Source organism: Varroa jacobsoni, unplaced genomic scaffold, assembly GCF_002532875.2.
Source record: "Varroa jacobsoni isolate VJ856 unplaced genomic scaffold, vjacob_1.0 scaffold_168, whole genome shotgun sequence".
Taxonomy (NCBI): Eukaryota; Metazoa; Arthropoda; class Arachnida; order Mesostigmata; family Varroidae; genus Varroa; species Varroa jacobsoni.
Genome location: NW_019213070.1, coordinates 194378 through 216038, shown reverse-complemented (window position 1 = coordinate 216038; position 21661 = coordinate 194378). Strand labels below are relative to the sequence as shown.

Below are 21661 nucleotides of genomic sequence, written 5' to 3'. Positions count from 1 at the left end.
CTGTGATTAAAACTGAATAAAATCGTTTAGATGAACTATTTTTACGCCTATTAGTCAAAACGTATTACTGTCAGACACACGATAGTCAGCTGAGCGAGAGGACTGAATATAATTCAGACCCCCCACAACAGTCAAATTCAAACAGCTCAGAACTGTTGAAAGAGGTCCTGAAGTTTTTAAAAGCTAAAGCTTGGCTGAAAGCGGTCTGTAGATCGTGACGCGCGCTGCGCATTAAGACTATATAATAGCTACAGATTTTCCTAAAGCGACTTATTGTTATTTGCATGCAAATCAAATTTCAACACATCTTGAATCGATGAGACATAGAGGAAGGCTGTTTTCAACAAGAATACTACATGTAACAACGCACTCATGGCTTTATCAACACAAAAACTACTGCGAAAATCTCAAGACCGACATTATTGATCTTCATGATTGTTCTATGGAAATTTTTTTTGTTTTTGTAAAATCTCTTTTTAAAACATTCAGCACATATAAGCCTAATCTGGCTCAGAGGTCCCTAAGAGTATCAACGTGTTGATTCATTTCGATATATTTTGTAGTTCGTATGTTGTGTCTAGTGGCTTCGGAATGGTTTCCGTTGGCTTCGTATTAAAGCCAAAACGTAGAAAACGACACAGAAAAAATACATATACACATTGAGAAACACACATATAAGGGATCGGAGCAATAATGTGAATTATATGGGGGTGCGTGTATCGGGTCAGATTATTCCCAAATAACATTACCTAATTGGCAGCGTCGACTGAAATGACGAATCTTGCACCATATGCGGACATTTATCAACGGTTACGCGAACATATTAGGGTTCTAGCGTTGTCGTCCATTGTTTTCCACTTGTTCCCTTTGCATCTACACAATAGTTACCTTCTTGTAGACCTACTTTTTCTTCGACTACATAAATTGGCTAATTTTTTCAGCAGTATTTTTCTGAGCTTAATTGAAGTTTTCGTCGAGATTATGCCAAGTTCGTGAAGGAATCAGTTTCGCTTCGGAAAAATGTGCTGGTTTAAGTTAAACGCATCGGCAATATTGTTAAATTTGAATTACTAGATGCTCGTTCGGTTTTTCAGAGTTGCACACGTTTGCTTCCTAAAATACTTTAGAACTGTAGCTAAATAAAAAGGTCTGTTTTGCGTTATAATCGCAAAATATGTTGCATTTTCAATTTCTTCGAAAAATCCAAGACGAATCTTCCAGCCAATGTGCAAACTGCTCGGAGGTGGCCAAGTGAAATCACTGCAGCCCATGGCAATAGTTGTATATTTTCCGTGCGTCGAATCGAGACCTTTTGCCAGTGATGTTGTTTGCATCTGCGCTGAGCTCTGAAGGACCCAAAGTTCTGGTTCGTTCCAACCGAATTTTAGCCATCAATGAACGTGTCAATTAGTCAATACTTCTCATTAACGGTCACCCTGAGAACATTCAGAAGTGACTGCTTGAGTCGTTTGTCTTTGACCAGAAAATTGTCATACTGGTCTGTACGTTTTACTTGGTATATTCTATATGAAATATTTGTGGACGGTGATACTTTACTATACGGCCAGTCGTAAATGCAACGCGTTACTTTTCAACGTCAAAGCGTCCCCTCGTGTGTGTCTGCTAGTACCTAGACTAAAATAGTTGTTTGGCCTTTCCCAATGCGCGAGGAACTCGTCATCCGAAGAAGTTTGTGGACGACGAACGTTCCTACATTGGCCGCTCTGATGTGGCCTGGAGCCAGCAGTAAACAATTTGTTACACCTATCTTTCTGTCTAGATACAGATTATTCATGCTGTTAATTATACATCTGTGACAGTTACAGCGCTCTATTTATGACACAAATGTGTTAATTCATTGACCAGAACTAAAGTGCCTTTTACAAAAACTTAAGTTATCTCACGTGCCATCAACAGCAATGAATCCGTTTCCGATCACTCCGTAAAGCCCAACGCGCCATTTTCGTGGTAGAAATATGTTACTTTTGTTTTTGTCATTCGTCATACATATATATTATGTAATGTTGATTTTTATTACTAATAGTAGTGGACGTTTCATCTTCTTTGAGGCTTCAGCGATGGTCCAAATGGACAGTAATCTATATAAATGTTTGTTGGCCTTATGCAGCCTATGTGCGCCTCACTACGGCCGCTGATGTTGTTACTGTCGCTATCAGCTCGATGAATGAAGTCGCTTCTGTTCGCCCTTCCCGCATGGGACGTTCGGGATCGACAACGAGCTAATCATGAAGTAACATGACGAACCGCTGTAACGTTACGACGCTCGAAGTAGCTGATGAACTGCAGAGACGGAGTAGTGAATGTCGTGGGCGATGAGTCAGCATCGACGTCGTTCGATTTTTCTGTCAAACTTGTTGTCGGCCACGTGGTTTCTCTCGTGTCCGCTGTTTGTAAGCGGATAGCATAAACGATGACGATATCTAGCTCAAACGAACACACACGTAAGCGAGACGTCGCCGCAGATAGAAAATTGGATAGAAAAACATACGCGCAGGACTTAAGAAAGTGTAGAATTTGTCGCTGTTGGGACGGTCGGGGGCCTTCGCTGTGTCGAATGCCTCCGACGCGGAGAAGGAAACCTGTGGCGGCAATAATGCAGTTTTTCTTCGAGGTGATGCTGTCGTAATTCATAATTACCTGGGTGGGTCTTCAGCTGACATTGATGTAACACCGTTAGAATGTGGATAGTAAATGCTAATAAATTAAGGAATCAAGATGAGTAAAGTATGGCGGATGATACAATATTGTTAAATTGTTGTGTGCTATATAACTGTATACACCCCGCAAATAGACTTGCGACCGTGGATATGTTTCTTCCTTATTCATCTAATACTGCCATATCGAATATAGACATATGAGTCGTTGGCTGGGCAAGTCGCACGTGGCAAATGAGGCTACGAAGCGTAGAAGAAGATTACACAGTAGCGTTTAGTAAAAAAAATTCTGGATGGAAAATTAAAATGGGTGAAAACATTATGGAAACCGTTCCCTGTTAGCTCAAAAAGATTGTAGACTCTAACGATCATAACAAAACTGTAATGTTTTCATTATTTGAACATTTGTATAGAATAAAATATACCTTGTTAGACATTATCGTCAAGCATATCTCTGTGTTTGTCTGTTACAATTTGCTTACGACATAGCGCTATCAGGAACACTATAAATAGAAAAAAAGATTACGAGTCACTGCAAATGTTTATTGGTCACATAATCCTTATTTATCAAGTGCGTAATCTTTTCAACGCTTAACCTTACCTATAATTCAATATATATTAATTTAATATTTTCTACTTTTACTATTTTTCAGATCATCCGAAGAAGCGGCGTTTTCTCCAGCTCCTCTTGATCCAGGTGGGTAAAACTGAACATATTTTAAAAGGATTTTTTTAACAGAGATTTTTACCTATGCTCAGCTTTCAAAATCCCATTGTGATGCTAAAGCTGTGTAGCTGATTGCCTTTTAGCATATATATATATATATATATATATATATATATATATATATATATAGAGAGAGAGAGAGAGAGAGAGAGAGAGAGAAGGGTAGCTCATCTAACGCTAAATATCTGTACTTGTTCATATGATCTGACTACGTGTAAAATATCACTTTCGAACTACATTGATGAATCGAACTCAATTATACCTTTGTGGCTTTGCAATAAATTTGACGTTTCTTCGTAAAACATACATTAATAGGAATAAAAAAAATTGTTTTCTATATGAAAAACCTTGATCTAGCAGTGTCCGCAGATGGATGAAAACGATTTTCCACAGGCCAATAAAATGGAACGGCCATAACCTCGGTTATATTAAATTGCCACCTTGTTAGGCGCTTCGCAGATTGCAGGTCTTTCAGATGCTGCGGAGAGTTATGAGGTTTACGTAAATATCATCGAAAACATTGTAGCAAAGCTTTTGAAAAGACGAGGTTCTTTAGGTGACGTTCCGAAAATCCGCCAAAGGCGGATTGATATGATCGTAAAAGGTGTTTTATAAAGATGTTGACCTCCTCTATATAGTGGACTGCACGCAACATATCACCACAGCTCGATAAGTATAACTAGTCTCTCATCCCCTATGACCTATTTGTATTTGCGGATGTATTTTTTCCAGTCGCATATCTGCACAATTCTGTATATTGGTATCAGTTATTTGTTCTCCGGTACGCTGATTACTAAGCTGTAATATAATAATGTTTTTCGTTCAGTATTGCCCTAGTCCAATACGCACGATGCAAATTATTCAGTATAAAGTAAAATACGTCATTGGGTTTACGAATTATCCGTGTAAAGAAATGTATGTTTGACCGGACTGGTATTTTGCCTTAAATGCAGATCACCTTACTAACAAAATATGGTGAAAAAGGATTCGAAATACCAAGTAGGAATTATGTATATACGGAGCATATGTCTCACCGATAAATAAATACCCGTGCGAACTTATAATCAGTATCTGACCGTTAATAAGAATGACAAGGATTCGACGCGCGTCTAAACAAGCCCTCGTATTTAGTCCGCGATACTCTGTTCACAGCAGTGACTACTACACTATTAGAAGGATAGCTTTTTGCTCGGAGGCCGTTGGTAGACGTCAGTAAACTTAGCACCAACGATGGACCCTTATACGCGTAATATTTTTGAAGACTAAATCGATTATAATTGTGGTTATCATATGGCTTTCTAATGGTAGTTCTATAGTACAGTAAGTTCTTCTTTATCCTGCTGTTTTTTATCCTAATTCGGCGTTCAATATTACATTTCTCACTGCAGTAGGCCCTGTTAGTTCCAAAACACACGAATTACAACAGGTCGTTCCTTTTCTTGATTCCGGCTTTGATCAAATTTGTTTTCGGTGAATAGGTGGAACATGTTTTGTGTTGCTTAGCGGCTAGTTAACATTAGATCTTGAAGCAATTTTTGTCGAACTTAAACTACTGCGTATACCGAGGTATATGCTCCAGGTCTAAGCAGCCATTTTGAAACTTCAGAAGCCAAAGTTAAGTGGTTATTTTGTTTCTTCCTAAGCGCGGCAATGATATTTCTAACTGCTTAGGGTGTAGCTTAAGGTGAAACAGATACTGAAAATTCATCTTTTTTAGAAATATCCATTCATTAAGTTTCACTTTCTATTGAGTCTTGCGCTTTCTTCTTAATATAAGAAACACAAACCGGTCAGAGGTTTCGAATAGTCCTTTATGTACACAGGACACTTCAGTCTATAGAAGTTTTTGTGTGGTGGTACAGTAATAACATGTTTGCATTCTACAGGAGAGGGACAGAGGGAGGGAGGGAGTCTGCCGTAGACCCACTTAATTTTTGCGGCAACAAACGAGCCTCTCGGAAGCAATGCTTAATGAGGAGAAAAACGGACGTAAAACCTGACACCTTTCTTCCCATTAATATGGTTCAAAGTAATACTAGCCATTCGTGTAGGCATGGAAGTACTGCTGTAACAGATGACTTGAACTAATACTTCATAGCCAAGTTTATTAAACATTCAATATTTAAATTGAATATGTTGCACTGGAATTTTTTTTATCATTTACTGCGAATGTTGTATCGCACTTTAAACTGGATTTAAAAAAAAAAAACGATACATACACCGATCCCGGGAGATTTCAGCGCTTGAGGGCACGGTACACCTTCGGTCAAGCGCCTTTTGAACTGAACCGTAGGTCAAGTGAGCCTGCAGATAAAACGAAAGCAATTGATGATCGTTTGCTTAATTAACATCTATCTATTCATAGGCAAAAAAATATGCAGGTACCGATTATTGAAATGTATATACTATCACCATTCTCTAATCTTGCCAAAATTATCTAGCTTATCATTGATCAGTTGGTATTAATTACCGCTACATGCTTTAATATGGGCAAGCAAAGCTTAGAAATGACGGTGAACTGATTACAGGTCGAGTTTAGAACGTCCATTTTTCAATTCAGCTTATAGCGTATACTGTCGGACCTTTCAAGCGAATTCACGAAGGTAGTTCTTATAACTTTTATAACATTATTACTATTCGTATGATAGAAGCTACCTAGTGACCTTTCGAGAACATGTTTGCTCCGAATAGTACTAGCTAGTTCCATAATTTACATTAAATTAACGCAAGCTGAAAGGGAAACCGTTGTGAGCTACTAGCGTACAATTACGCTTTTCATTTTGTGAGATCATTTTCAATGGGTACACATTAAGGTATAAATTGATATAAACAGCAAAAAACCATATGGAACGAACAAAAATAGGAAGAAATTTTGCATCGCATATTAACGATTTACACTCTTATGAATAATCAGTATCGTCATCGTAGAATGATAAACCCATTCCAAAAAGTTATTGGCATCAATTTTTCGCGTGTTATTTATCGCGCGTAAATTAAATCACCTTATAGTATAACCCACTTATATAAACCTACATATGCCCACTTCTGTTGTATGTGTTATTTAGTAAGTAAATGCTGCTATTCTTTGAGACCGTACCTAACAACGGGCACTTTCTTGTCGCGGCTAATTAATTCATGTCGGTAATTTCCAGAAGTATATTTCCAACTAGAGGCCTTACGATTTAGCTTGTCAGTGTTACGCCCGAGAGTTTGAATAAACAGGATTTATTATATTTGAAAGTTGAACCTAGAAGACAATAATAGGTAACTAAACACATCTTTTGAAAAAGACGAATTATTGTGAGCTTCAGGCTGTACGTTTGATGTTCCCGTGAACGAGGTCCGGGGCACCCTCACCTCACCTGGCTATCCCCATGGGTATCCAAACAATGCCCACTGTCGTTGGAACTTAGTTGCCCAATCCGGTAACATAACACTTGTCGTTCTCAAGTTCCTCGTTGAGTTCAGCATCGATTGCGGGTACGTAACATCAGTTAATTTAACGTAAAGTATGCATTTATTGTTATTTATAGGATTAGAGAAGTATAGTGTTATAGCAGATAGCGGGTTTATTTGTGTACTGAACAAGCCTCCAGGCCTCGTGGCCCCTCCAGGTAAATCGAAGGACAACAGGTAGAGACGTGTTAACACGCTGTGAGAAAGTTACGGCTATTTCTCTCAGTCCAGTCGCTTTTACTGAAAACGAAAAACATTTTGTGACGGCTTTCGCCAGCTATCATTTTGATTGGCAAAGCAAATGCGTCTAATAGAATAGACTGTGTCCAATAGATACGCGTACGGCATTACTACCATGATGATTTTTGTGCCGATTCCACTAGCAGGTACGACCATTTGAAGATTTCTACCGGACGACCAAGTAAACGACTGCAGACCTTTTGCGGAACAAACCTTCCTGAAGGCGAGGTCATCAAAACAAATTCATCTATTGTTACTTTAGAGTTTGTATCGGATTCAAACTTTAACGATAACGGCTTCAAGATTGAATACTTCACAAACACCGTCAAAGACATCGCAAAAGGTACCATATCGCACAAGAAAGGTATCAAGGTAAGGTCGAATTAGCGGTTGAGAGAGAGCAAACAAGTCATTTAGTAGACTAGAAACGATTGCTAGTTCAAAGCCACATCACACAAGGAGGAGGGGAGTTATGCGTATGGGCGAGAACAAGAAAAAGGTGTTTGGCGAAGCGAGAAATAGGTCGAGCATCTCTGGCGAGAAAATGAATCAGAACTAGGTACGGCATCGAGCTATTTTGAGCGAATGTTGCAGACAATACAAAACTAAGCAAATCCGTTAAGGATATCCTAGTAAGAAAACGGTACAAAAAAAATCATATATATTCCTCAGGGCGATTATGTGGATAGTGCTGTCCTAACGCTATAGCCTGGCCAAAATCCCGGTACCCTTTTTCACATTATCTAAAATCCTGCTTCGTCTTGTTTCTTACACTTGTAATATAGTATCTCAGTTTGATATTCTTTTTTAATTTTTTTGTTTTTACAAAATTTGAATTTAATACCGTTCGTTTCATAGCCGAAAATTTAAAGGGTAAGATTGTTTTCAAGGGATGTTATGATAAAAATTTTAATGTTCGTTTTCCCTACGAAAATAAAACAAAGGTTTCAGAAATATTTAACCTAGTTACAGTCATGTAATAGGCAAACAGCAAAGGTGGAATTTTGTGAGAAAAGTAGAACAACTATCTTTCGGAAATGGTGAGCTACATGAACATATGTAATATGCTGTGATTGTAAAGGCCCTTTTGTTGGCCCTATGGAGTGTGAGTGTAGAGGGAATGGAAGAAATAGTACGGTGTTTTGCTGATTATTGTGGCCCGGGTAATAATGCAAGAGGTGTAATGTTTGTGAGAGTAATTATTGTTTAAGTTGTTTTTTAGTTCGAGAAAAATGTAGTATTCGTGAGGAGTGATTTAAAGTCGCATGCCTCTCCGCATAACATAGAGCTCACAAGTCACAATTAGCAGTCTCGTTGAGTCCGATATAAGTGCGACACATAGCAGATGAAGATTTTAGACAGAAAACCCACTGCCCAAATTTACTCCGTGTCCATCCAAACGTTCTATGTTCAAACCTCTAGGTGATCTTGGATTGAAAAAAGATGCTTGTACAGGAACTATACAAGTAGGCAGTTAATTTTAGATAAAAAATAAAAATGTAGAATTTTCCCGCTTGTTCATCTGAGCCACCTGAGTACATTTTTGAAACAGAGCCTACTGCAGGACAAGTTTGACAAATACCAACAAGCGCATCTTTGTTTGGCTACTTGCTTTTTGCTCTTGGAGCTTAACGTTTCGAACTACTTTTCATTGAGGTGAGAGAATTTGGATTGTGACTATAACAGTTGAGGTCACGCAATTACCGTCGTTACGAGTAAACTGCTTTATGCTCTTAATGAAGCTAACAAGAAATAATGAATGATAAGTTCTCATAGTAGCACTGTTAACGGTTGTTATAGTTGAAGCCAAGCGTTGTTCTGCTATTTCGAAATAAAAAGTGCTTTCTTATTAAAAAAAAAAATAGGCTAAAATAACGGTAGACTATCGTTCACGGGAAATAGAAGGCCGAGAAAAAAGTACCTGAAGGTTACAGAGTGCGACTTTATTCAAATGTATGCTAATAAACAATTTTTATGTGGATATTTGCAGGCACATCATGCAATCGGGTCCTAACAGCCTCTCGGGGGCAATTCTCCTCTCCAGGCTATCCGGTCGCGTATACGGCCAACGAGCACTGCGAAACGTTATTGTCGGTTGAGGCAGGGCACGTAGTTTCGATCAATTTCGAAGATATTGCGTTAGAAAGCAGTACAAAATGTGAAGGTGATTTCGTCGAACTGTTTGATGGGACCTCGACGGGTATGTAAACTTATTCCAGTAATAAGTTTAATAGTTAATTTACAGCGTGTTAGTTTTTTATATGTATACTAGGTTAAGATGGAATAAAATGTATAACAATATCAGTATGTCAGATTCTCTTATGATTAATCCGAGCCTGGATTTTATTATCTACCATGCTGGACATATTTATCTATTGTATACGAACATACTCTGTTGAGCTAAGGATAGCTATTAGGAAAATCTGACACACTTTGTGCGTGGCATAAGCACAACAAGTAGAGAAAAGTTGATTGAGAGATACTTGAGGGTATTGACTCATGTTTCTCAGATAGTCCAGATAGTATACAGATATGAACTTTTCATCTGCAAGGTGTTGGCTAGTTTATTCAATCACGCTATCCAGAGAGGGAGAATCTACAGATACTTTCAAAATTGTAAAAATCCAATAATTAAATAATAATAACAACTCCAATAGTCAACGGAAAAACGACAACGGTGAGTCGTCTATGACTGTTCTATGACTGTTTGAACGTATATACAACAATAGCTATACATTTCATGTGGCTCAAGATTTATTTGGGTTCTGCGAAGAACTGGGCTGTTTTTCGTAAATTAAAATAAGCTTTTTTTTTTTTATGATTCGTTTTAAACATAACTAGGTTGTCAACATGCCGTATATCAATACGCATGCTCAATGGCGGTATAGCTTCGCTATAAAAGCGGTGATCAGATAAACTGAAGTCTTACGTCGCATGGAGTTTATTAACATGTCTTACATTGATAATGACCTTAAAAATATATCGTTTGACTGGTACCGATGTTTTGTCTTTCTCAAGCGGAAACATTCTACAGTCTCTCATATTAAATCCAGCCTATTCAGTTCAAAGCTAAAGCTAGTTGGAATAGTAATACAAGAATATAGTAATCGATAGAAATCAACCAATGGCGTTTATAGCATAATATTTCCATTATAAAAAAATGTTTCCATGGAGTTTTAACCTGTGCACACAGATCGATAGTAATGCCTATAGTAAAGTAGGGACGATTTCGAATACACAGGACTATCAATAGTAATGACCACAAAAACAACCTTACTTGTGATCCCTAATGATCGACGTTTACGTTCGTTTTATGCCAACAGCGACTGGCACCCTTTTGGTGGACCGTGTAGAATTATTTGCTCAAATCTATGCTACATGTAATGCTGCGTAGTCTTATTCTCATTTGTGAAATGCTCTTGTGACGGTTCGCGCTTTACGCCATCACGAGATCGATTATGCTTGCGAATATCTGCCAGTAGGACCTATCAATTTTTTACCTGCCTGTAGCAAATCACGCAGAGCAGAAGCCGTCATTTTGCTTTCCTGGCAAGTTTTCCTTCCGATAAACGGGTCCTTATGTAAAATGATTTCTTATTCTAAGCGTAACATTCTTCAGTTATGTTGTCTTTCTGATATCTTTGCCTGAATTAAAATGACGTCTGCTCCATCAAACCTCTTCTATGACTTCATTCGATAGCCTTTCCCATACTTAGCTAAAACAATAGTTTTATAGATCATTTACTTTATTTATTCATTTATTTTTTAGCTATTTTTCATCTATAAAATAACTATGCCCTAATAATACGTGTTATATTTGCTATACAATAATTTTCGACTTCAAAATTCTCGACACTTTAGAAGACACTTCAAATTTTTTCCAAAATTTTCGCAGTCCAGTAGCAGTAGGTTTACACTGTTACTAACTTGCTAAAGAAACACCTCGTGAAAATACGTTTCATGAAAACATTTATATCATGGTGATTTCGGCATCTAATGCTTTTTGTGTCTAGCATATCGGGTGCGGCCATGGTGAGCCTCGAAATGGTCGGACACTTCCCAATATTAGTAAAAGCTGTCTCATTTATAGAGTAATGTCATAGTCATAGAAATGGTTTGAGAACGTCTTCCGTTTAAGATTAAAAGATCTGCCGATCCGGATGGGTTTCATCCGGATCGGCAGATGGATCGGATTCATTTCCGTTTCGTTCTAAATAAATTATGGCACACTTCGACGGGCTATGTCACATAGTGAGAATAAGTTCTGATAATAAGTTAGCGATGTGGAAAGAAAAAGAGCCCATTCTAGAACCAAACTCATTTACGGCGGAGGCAAAAGGTCTGCCTTCGCAATGTAGGCTTAGCTATTGCTCAACGTTTACGCGGAATGAGCCCCCACCGGGATCGTCAAATTATAAAATCTACAGTCTCGACTATTGCTGACAGCTTAGAAAAATCTGAAATAGAATTTCTTAAGGCAAAAAAAAAAAGAAAACGATTTAAAAGCTGGATCAAATCGAAGGGGCTTCAAATGTATAATCCTGGAATTTTGTCTTCGGGACGAAATCGCCTTTGGCCGATAACGTTGCCTATGTAAGCCACGATGAGCTTGTCCCAATGTTTGCAATGCTCTAGTGGGCTGGTGTGCTTTTTTACGCATCTGAATTTTCAGGGTATCAAACTTATTGCCAGCCACAAGATGTGAGTCAACTGGATTTTTCGTGTGTGGCGTGCTTAAACGGAACTCCGATTACTCTAGGCACGCTGATATAGTTTTGTTCCTGATTACTATTAACAAATATTTGCGAATTTATATACAAGAAAAAAAAGTTTGCGAACTATTTGTGGTCGAATCGAAGTAGAAATAGCCTATCACCGAAGAAACATTTAGTCATATTTATTCTAAATAGCAACGACTTATATAATCTCGCAATTGACGAGATAAATTTAAATATAAATTTAGTTTTCCCTGTAAATTGGGGACGTAAAACGTATTCTACTTAACAGATCGTCAGATGTAAGCGACAGTTACCTTTAATGCTAACATTATATAGTTTACTTAAGTTTTCATCTGATCACTGTTTGACTGTAATTATCTAAAGGTATATTTGCCTTAAAACATGTGCGTCTATATCAAAAAGCAACAGCAGCGTATACCGAAATGTTTGCCTACCTTAAAGGTTATCTCCAGATAAACAATATATTTTTCATATAATAGCATTTTGTTGACCTCTTGCGCTGAGGCTCTACGGCACAGCCAAGAAAGCAAATCAGAATACGCTTCAGTAGAAAAAAATCGATAAATAGGGTAAAATTATAATACGAGAAAGACATCGAGCTAGAGATTTCGGGGATATTCGAAATTGGAAAATTATCTGCAAGCGAATAGGAAAGAAACAGAACACGCGTGGTACATTTTCTGTGCAGCACAAATAACCACACGATATGATCCCTTTCAAATTCGCAATAGATTCAAGTCAGATTTCGAAAGCTGCGAAAATGTAAAACATTACTGACATTTTCGATTTAGTCGAGGCTGTGCGATTTTTAAATTACTTTCGAATAGGACCTTCTGTAAAGATCCATACATATTATGTTTGTTATGGCTCACTTGATAACCGGCCAGGCATTTCCGAGCGTAAGCTCCCCATTACTAGCAAGAAGCCGAAGAATTGCCATGTTTCCTTTAGGATGAATTGTGGACTAACTAATGTGACAATGATCTAAAAATTAACATCTTTTGCACTTCTTTTCTAACCAATAGAACCACTCGATCGTTTACATGCGTGGCATCTATGTTTGCCCCCTTGACGCTAATACAACCCTAACTGCTAGCTAGGGAATGATGATGCTGCTTTTCCAGTCACAGTACCTTTTTAATTACTGATAGGTAGTCGCCAGATTATGAACACCCGTCTATAGGCCAGCAGACAGGACAGCTACGTATATTACAACCCAATATGATTTTGCGATGCGTGTTTGATACCTGCGCCTCACGCTCGTCGGACAACGTTTAGCGGAATGAAGCGGTCGATGTAGGTAGTAAATTAACGGGCGACCACAAGATGTCGCCGCTGGCGAGCTAGTTCAACCGAACAGTTACTATGGTCATCATTCTAAAGAGCAGTACTACAGCTACAATCAGCACTAGGCATGACAAACGTTCCAGCTTAAACTATAATCTAGCGTTCACTATCGTTAAGCACAGCTTGAGATGAACTGGGTAGTATAAAGTTAAAGGGTGAAACACGCGACATTCTACCAAAAGGCATATAACTAACACCCGATAATTAACTGAAATAGCTTTCTGCAGCCGGATTTGTTCGTTACCGCGTCTGTGGCTTCGTCCACATGGCTGCTAGACGAATATTTATAATATATATCGAGTCTTTGCTTTTCTCCTCTGCAAGAACCGGTTCTGTCGCAGGTATCGCTGCTAGTTTTACGTCTCCTTAAAGCTATTGCTAGAGGCCATTAGACAATTACGACAGATCGGTTCGACACCTATCTGTGGTCTATCTTCTCTCCGACAGTTACGGCGAACTTCGACGCAGGTCACTTACGAGATAACAGGATATATATATATATAGGAGCTTATAATTCTAATGAGACAGCAGATTTGCTTGTAGTCGCCTTCTTTAAGCCGTCTTTACGACTGATGTCACCGTAGTCGCCCGCTGGTCGTAATCGTCACTACAACCAGTATCGTCCTGCAGGTTGATATGATTGGATTTCAAATGCGCAATAGTTTTAGGGGGGACGTAGCAAGGGGCTCACAGGACGGAACCTCACGTCCGCAAACAAAACAGTCAGCCACTGACAAATTGCAATGATTTTTGCTTCCGGTTTCAAGACATTTCTAGAAGCCTTTTCGTAGATATCGAGTTAAATATGCTGAACAAACCTGACCCACGTTACAAGTAGAATTTTGCTCTATGCTGCTCGTGCGTCTTAGGGAGGATAACACTTTCACGCTTTAATCAAATGTCCGTGAAATCAAGTCTAATGAAAATGTCTCTTGCTAAATCTGTAGACATCGTACACCTATATGCATCTATGAATTTTATGGGAATTTATGATAAATGTTCTGTTAGTCACACAGATGTCATTTTCATACTAATTTTTAGTGTGTTTCAAATTCATGTACGATCAGCAATTTTCTCCATGACGCATAATGTCCAGAGCTCTTACCTTTTTTTTTTTAGCCCTTAGCGCATCTTGCCGAAGTCACATTTTATTTATTATTACAATATTGATCGCACATAATATTTGAGGATGAATGGATAGCTATAACTAATGCATCACATTGTTTATGTTTTATATTTTTTATACGAGCTATATAATAATTTTTTTAACGTTACTGTTATATACATATCATATATTTTACTGCATTTTTAACTTCGTTGCTCTTCATCCTGTCTCTGGTAGTATAAGTTTGAGCCCCTGGTTTTCTTGGAATACAAACTATAATAACCAATGATATGATTTAAATCAATCGAAAAATAAACCGCGTCGATAAAAGCCGCACGCCCACCTTCATCTCATGTCATCGCTGACCTCCTCGTTCTTAAAGCCATTTAAAATTGTGGACATTCTTCTGAATGGTGGCAAGTATCGAACATGTTGTCAACTACGACAACGTCAAAGACCCTAACAATTAGAGAGCTAATTTGGGTCTCTTAAAGAGTCCGAAAGAAAGAAACACGTTAGCCAATGGTCTTTCTATGGACTTGAGGCCCTAAAGGTTTACGTTAATATTAATATACATCATCCTTACGACTACACATATCGGGTGTGAAAAGAAATCAGCAATCAAATTAAAAAAATAACACCTTCCATTTTTAAAGGATCCGCTGTAACAGTCATTATAACGAACCACTGTGACCTACATATTTACCTAGTTAGTTGCTTATTTTTTATTTTTATTATACATAGTTCGCAAAAAGCTCCGCGTAATTATTATATTACGACGCACCCTTTTACATCCGTAGACATACTGTCTATGGTAGAGATGTAAGCTGAATAGTTATTTCTTTGGAAAAAAAATGGGAAAAAACTTGATTTTTCCGCAATCACTGAAAAAAAAGTTGTTAATCTGCATTTTTTATCGCAGATGTTTCTACCAAATTTTCACTGTTGAACATATGTAGCACCAATCCGGCATGAAATTAATTCCTGAGCTCAGACAGGCCTTTTAAAGACTGCGACATGGTACACATAAGCAAATAATCATTTTTGCTAACTATTACTATATGATTTATAATCTTTTGATAGAGGTAATTTATTTTCAAAAGGCACTCAAGGAAATTTTCTACTACCCTACAGTCACTTGTTAGCCATTAAATATAACTTGGTATTATATGAAATTGGTAATTTCGCTGCTTTTCTGGCTTCGTCAAGAACAGAGCACGTAAATGAAATACACGCTGTGGCATTGTCAACACACGAGTTGTGTGTGAAACGAGCGCAATAAATAGGATGAGAAAATGGTCAAACTCCACTCTCGGACGATCTAACCATATTTGGGTATCTAACAAAAGGCCTCTGACAAGTGAGTCTGGGTTGCTCCTTGGGATGGTTCCCTACTTGTTCTGATACTCATGTATTATAGCATCTTTTCCGCTTCCTTTATCTTTGGCATCCTGTTTTCTCTATGCCACAGTCGATTTTTCTTTTTGACTTTCTCGTCGTAGGGTGGATCAAGACTAGGGGAAGATCTATGCTAGCAGTGCGATAGGCCGGCCAGATGAATGTGACTAACCTATACGCTTTTTGGAGGAGTTTCTTGTTTGATTCTATGTTTAGCGCCTTATTCATCCATATAAATATTCCAAAAAGGGTTATTGATCAGGCGAAAGACATCAGCGACTGGCATTTCGCGGTCTGTATATGTTCGGCTATTGAATTCGTTATTTGGCTTTTCTTAGTTGTAGCCATCTTAGCATGTGATTTCCCGTTGAGTAGTCTCTCTAGGTGCACCTTCAGATATCTTGCCCTGTTTACTATCTTGATTTGTCTGCCGTTCAAGTGCAGGTTGATTTGCCCTATTTTTTTTTTCTTTCCAGTGAGTAGAATCCTCTCGCTTTTCTTTAGGGTCAGGTAAAAGCCTGAACTCAGCATTCATTTTGAGATAGCGCTCAGAGTCTTGGAACTGTATAGTTCCGTTTCTAGCGCAGGTATGGCTTGAAGCACTATGACCAAATCGTTCACATACAAAACATAATCGTCATGTACCTAGGTTCCCGGCAAAGAAGCTAGGTCGTTTTACGCTAATCTCTATGTACAAATAATGCCATAAAATAAATTAGCTGCTCAGTTTTTGACGACACATGTCAGGGTAGTTCAGATGTAAGTATATAATTGAGTTGCCTCCAAGCCAAGGTTGTATGGAACATGTGGTAACTTCGCTTGCGCTTGAAGTGCATTAATCAGGAAAGCAGTACAAGGCATGCTTGTGCACTAGCAGATTTTCTGGTTTTGTTTCGGTGATCAGTATATTACGTGTTTCACCTGATAAACTTAGCGTCACGTGAAATAATTTAGGTTCGAAATCACAACCGCAGATTTTCCCGCTCAAATGGGCTAATCCTCCTTAACCCCAAAACTCCTAAACGGCTGTAACACCGGATGTAAAGCTCGAAACAATTCTCTTTGACATGTTCCTTCTCATCAAATGCAAAAATAAATAGTGTTATTAATGCGATCAAAATGAAAGGTGCGAGAAGATCTGTCTCTCTGCACATACACGCAGTAAGGCTGAAGAGGCACGTGCAAACTACATAGTGTTTCTAACCTCATCTTTACAGGACCTTAACTTCTTCTTAATCTCATCATAACAGGACAGAGGCTCGATTTTGTCAGTACGGAAGGCACGGATGCGTAGTGTAGACCGTGCAGCTATAAAATCATCAAAATAGACCTGTTTTGACGAGTGGGCAGATTAGATAGATATGGTTGTATATAGATATAGCACTGGATCACCGTAACACAGGAAGTGTACGTACATCCCACTACCATTCTCGTTCTGTGTGAAGCAGACGTAATCGGATCGTTAACACATTATTCATCTCTGAAGAAGTTTTTAATGCTTTCAATTTTTTCCGAACTCCGTTATAAACTATTCAGTATTTACCCCGATATTTTTTACTCACTATATCTTAATATGATATTTTAAAGCACACATCGTATACCTATAGATTGCGACGTTTTTTGAAGTATTCAGCGCCTTAGCCTAAAATCCATTGTTCATATTCTAGCATTTGATATTTACGACATATTTCATCTTATTGTTTTCCCATCCCAACGGATATCCTCGGTTACGCATTGTTCCAGCAGTACATCGTTGCCGAGCTTTATTCCAGCGGAGGTTTTAATTCTTTTAAACTTCAAAATTTTCACGTAGTCACGTACTTAGATATTGATGTACGTTCCTTAATCTACGATAAAGCTCCGTAAATTTACATTAAATGCGCCTTAAAAGAAACATCCCGCCGATGAAACTGTACTGTTGGATAAGAACGAAGGCGAGCTTTTTTTAATCATAAATGCAAAATAGACGTTACTAATACAGGAAACAGAACGAGAGGGATCACAGGTGACTGGTTTGCTATTATATGTATACTTAGCGATCTCTTCTATTAGTGCTTACATTTGAAACGAAAGTTATCTGTTCAACTTGGCAGAATAAAAGTTTGTACGCGGGAGGATTTGATGATTAATGCGTTCGGGGTATAACGTTGACGAACAAATTCGAATCTAGTTAATTTTTGAACATAAACGTTCTTTGAAATTTCGCTATTATCTTGTGTATGTCAGTTACTTGTTTTGACTATAATCTATATGGTGATTTTCATCATAATAACAAAAACTTTTGCAAAGTATGTTAGCTAGCTAACAGCTGTTGCTAGATGCGTATTGTTTCTGTATTGAAAAGACGATGCTCGATGTTGTTTTCGGCTAACGTGTGCGTCAGGGAAGTGTCACCATAGAATGTTGTTTGCTAGATGGAGCATATAATAACAAACGGGCCGAAAATGTTCCAAGTAGGCCAAGCTGAACATTTTACGACGGATTGCAGGTTCCCCATCGCTGGGCCGTTTCTGTGGGAAAGCGCGAGTACGCGGACTGACCACTTCAACAAACAACGCATTGATAGTTTTCCATTCGGATGACGTCTTTCAAGATGCCGGATTCAACGCGACCTATGAAGCGATTAAGCCTGGTGTCGACGTAAGTATCACAATAACTCGTAGTAAACAGGCAGTATATAAGAAGTACTTGACAAGCATTGAGTATGATCGGCGTAAAATGATGATATCTTGTCGCACCTATATACACGCTTGCAGAATCTCTTAGCGATCGATGTCCGCCAGCTTTTTATTCCAGGCTTCAAATTGCGTTTTGGCGTACGACTTGCGAACGTTCCTAGTGTTCGATATAAAGCTTAAATTTGATCTCAATGAAATTTTAAAGCTGAGTGCGACCGGAAGGAAATCAAATACGGGGTGAACACACGTTTCCTCTATTGCAGGATAAATGGTCGATAGATAGCACGCGGTACATTTGTCATGGCTGACAAATGTTAGAATGCAGTGTTATAAGTTATCCAAGCCTTTACAATGGCTGCCCGCACAGAACTGGCTGGTCTGGGAAAACAAAAATATATTCCCTTAGATTGTCTCGCTTTTTAAGTGGCTCCCGTAATAAAATGATACAAGTGTATATACCATTTTATTGTTTTCATACGAAGGTGTTAGCGAGGTGCGACGCAGTGACTGAGAACTTTGAGACGGTGCTATGTCTAATTTTGATGAATATTAAGCTAGGAAAAAATTGGCTGTGTGAACAATCAATCATTCAGGCGTAGTCCAAATAAAAACTAGATCATCACGGCTGTCAGCCTGCAGGACTCTCCTGCCAGAGACACACCGAATTCTAAAGCGGCTAAAACGCACATTTGTCTAGTATTCATCAAGTTCAAGGCGATCCTTATCTCCGTGTTGAAAAATTCAGTTTCTAAGATTGTATTAAGGGAAACTCGACCTTGGATTTGTTGCAGCTCCAAAAAAAAACTCCTGCAAGGGAACAGAGTGATGGCAGATGCTGGCCAACGTTTAATTTTACCGTCAGGTTTAAGCGAGGGGATTAGATCGCTGTTGCTAATACTCCAAACCTTGCAAAATCTCTTCTATGTCAATAAATTACTCTATCTAGCAGGGAATATTGCATCCAACGAGCATACGGTAATCTTGTATGCAACGCTGATACACAAAAAAATTTTCATAGGCATTAATACGATTAAAACCTCGTAGTACGTTTCTCTGAGCGTAACGATCCATCCTCTTGCTTTTAGCTCGCCTTTGTACAGGCATAGGATATCGCCGAACCTTGAGAAGGTCCCACCTCTAATAACTTCGCGCAACTTTTGTCGTACATAACAAGGAAAGTTCTTTTGGACACTATAAGAGAAAGGGGCTTTTTTTGAATTATGCTTCTGAGTTGTTCGGGGCTCGCAACAGTAGTACGTTTATTATTTTCTAATCCTCGGTAGACTGTGTATCGTTAAAAATTTTCCGCTCTCCTACCCGAGGGTTGGTAAACCTAGAGGAACTGAAACCGGCGCACGCTACCTCTTATGATGAGCGCTGGGTTTTTATTACTGCAGCACAACCGACCTATGTATTTGTTTGCGTAGAGAAAATCGAAGTCATCGATTCTAGCTATCTATAACAGCTGTCTTCAGTAACAATCTTAAGACATAGGTGCTAACTTAGGAGCGGACTGACGCCTACGTTTGGCACATCAAAGCGATGCAAAATCGTACACGAAAGAGTCGGACAAATTAAACCGCCGTACTGCGATGCGCTTCGCGGCTTACGATTTCCATTATATATTCCTGTGGAGAACGGGACTGTCAGGAGCCAAACGATAATTGTATGTGTAGATAATAGGAGCGTGTATGGGTTAGATGCCCCAGCCGCTTGTGCTCGCGTATTCTTTTCTTAAAAAGCGAAGGGTTTTGTGTGCTTTTATATATAAAACAATGTGTGTAGCGTTAACTTGAACTTGAACAAAATGAAATGGGAAAAACCAAGTGATTCCTTGGTTCTTATTATATTTTCCGCATAAGAAGCTTAAAAATGTCCTGGATTTAGAAAATCAACAGTTGCTGGTTTTAGCTCTGGGCACGTCATATATTGGAAAATCTGTCAGTTAAGGCAACATAAATATTGTAAGGAATTAAAGGTTACATGGGAAACGCCTACATTGACAAATATCATTTGATCATTATTGTGTTTCAGGTGACGCTGGAAGGCCCATGCGGTGTTACAAGGGGCTCCGCGCACAATGGAATGCTGACTTCTCCAAACTGGCCGAAGAAATATGGTGCAAACCAAAAGTGTCTGATACGGTTAAATGCCACCCGATCTCGTCTGATAGAAATTTCATTTGAATATTTCCTTCTTGAACGGTCTCCTAATTGTGCCGCAGATTTTTTCGAGATTCACGACAAGGGACCCGCAGAAAATTCTCTTGATTCTGGTAGGCACGACATGTCTTTCCCAAAATATCGACTCGGTTAGTTATGAAAACTAATGCTCTAATAAAACTAAAGTACAATTAATGCACCCCGTATTGCAATGCCGACCTGCATTGCCTGTACTTTGCCTTTTAAGTACAAATTGTGTGCGGGCTTTATGCTAATCTTTTTTCATTGTGTACAGTTTAACTAGGCTTTGACAGGTACTGCACAGTGTGCTTTGATATTTTCTCTGAGATGAAACTACAATATGTCAAAGGACATAACAGTCATGTTCGAATACATGTTGTACGCTCGAACGGTCAATTTTTTTACCATTCTAATATCACTCTTTTAAGTCCATGGTGAAATGGTAGTTGGACACATCAACGAGATGATCCTGGCTTTTTGAAACTATCTGGTATACGCTAGAGTAAACATTACTTAAAATTACTATAGGGGGGTGGCACTACCTGATAGGTTCGAAAAAATTATAATTTTAAAAAAAAGGTGCCGATCGATCAGTACTAAGGATTGAATTCAACCGTCTACCGAGTTAGCCATGTTGTTATTATCTGTCGCCAGTCACTGCTTGTTTTATCGAATTTGACTATGTGAGAGCGTAGTATGCCGGTGTCATCTGGAAGATATTAGCAGCAAGGGTAGATAAAAAGATAGCTTGAGAGGTTTCAACCCCCCCCCCCCACAAGGGAAGTTGGATGTTGTCACAACCTTCACGGCCTCGCATCCTTCCGTTTATTATTTCTCCGTGAAATAGGATGACAGTGAACATATAAACTGGATGGCTCGATTTTATCTTTTGTATGAAACGAACGAACCAATTGTGCACACACTTTTACTTCAAAAAAATTCATCGTAAATTATCGCAGATTGCTAGTTACTTCTCAGACTAGCAGTGGTTTGCGTCCTATGAACATAACATAATAACTTGCTTAATTTAAGATACATAAAATGAGCTTTCCCATATCATAAACAAGGTTCATGGACATGGACTTCTATTTTAGACATGGAGACCTTTATGGC

General features: G+C 38.6%; 1 protein-coding gene and 1 long non-coding RNA gene across 6 annotated transcripts in view; one reads left to right on the top strand and one right to left on the bottom strand.

The window, feature by feature from the left end:
• Positions 1-21661, top strand: part of LOC111270994 (mannan-binding lectin serine protease 1) — a 79589-nt gene that overhangs the window by 48365 nt on the left and 9563 nt on the right. For 3 of the 4 annotated variants that reach the window (XM_022851518.2, XM_086972796.1, XM_086972795.1), the window contains 6 exons: positions 3329-3372; positions 6714-6882; positions 7242-7441; positions 9089-9298; positions 18176-18327; positions 20400-20640. In XM_022851518.2, coding sequence (XP_022707253.1) covers positions 3329-3372; positions 6714-6882; positions 7242-7441; positions 9089-9298; positions 18176-18327; positions 20400-20640 — 1016 coding nt within the window. The remainder of the gene's footprint in view (positions 1-3328; positions 3373-6713; positions 6883-7241; positions 7442-9088; positions 9299-18175; positions 18328-20399; positions 20641-21661) is intronic. The other variant, XM_086972792.1, reaches the window with a different exon arrangement.
• Positions 1-21661, bottom strand: part of LOC111271101 (uncharacterized) — a 56661-nt gene that overhangs the window by 26398 nt on the left and 8602 nt on the right. For both annotated transcript variants that reach the window (XR_002686672.2, XR_015315207.1), the window contains exon 3: positions 5622-5706. This is a non-coding gene — a long non-coding RNA (uncharacterized LOC111271101). The remainder of the gene's footprint in view (positions 1-5621; positions 5707-21661) is intronic.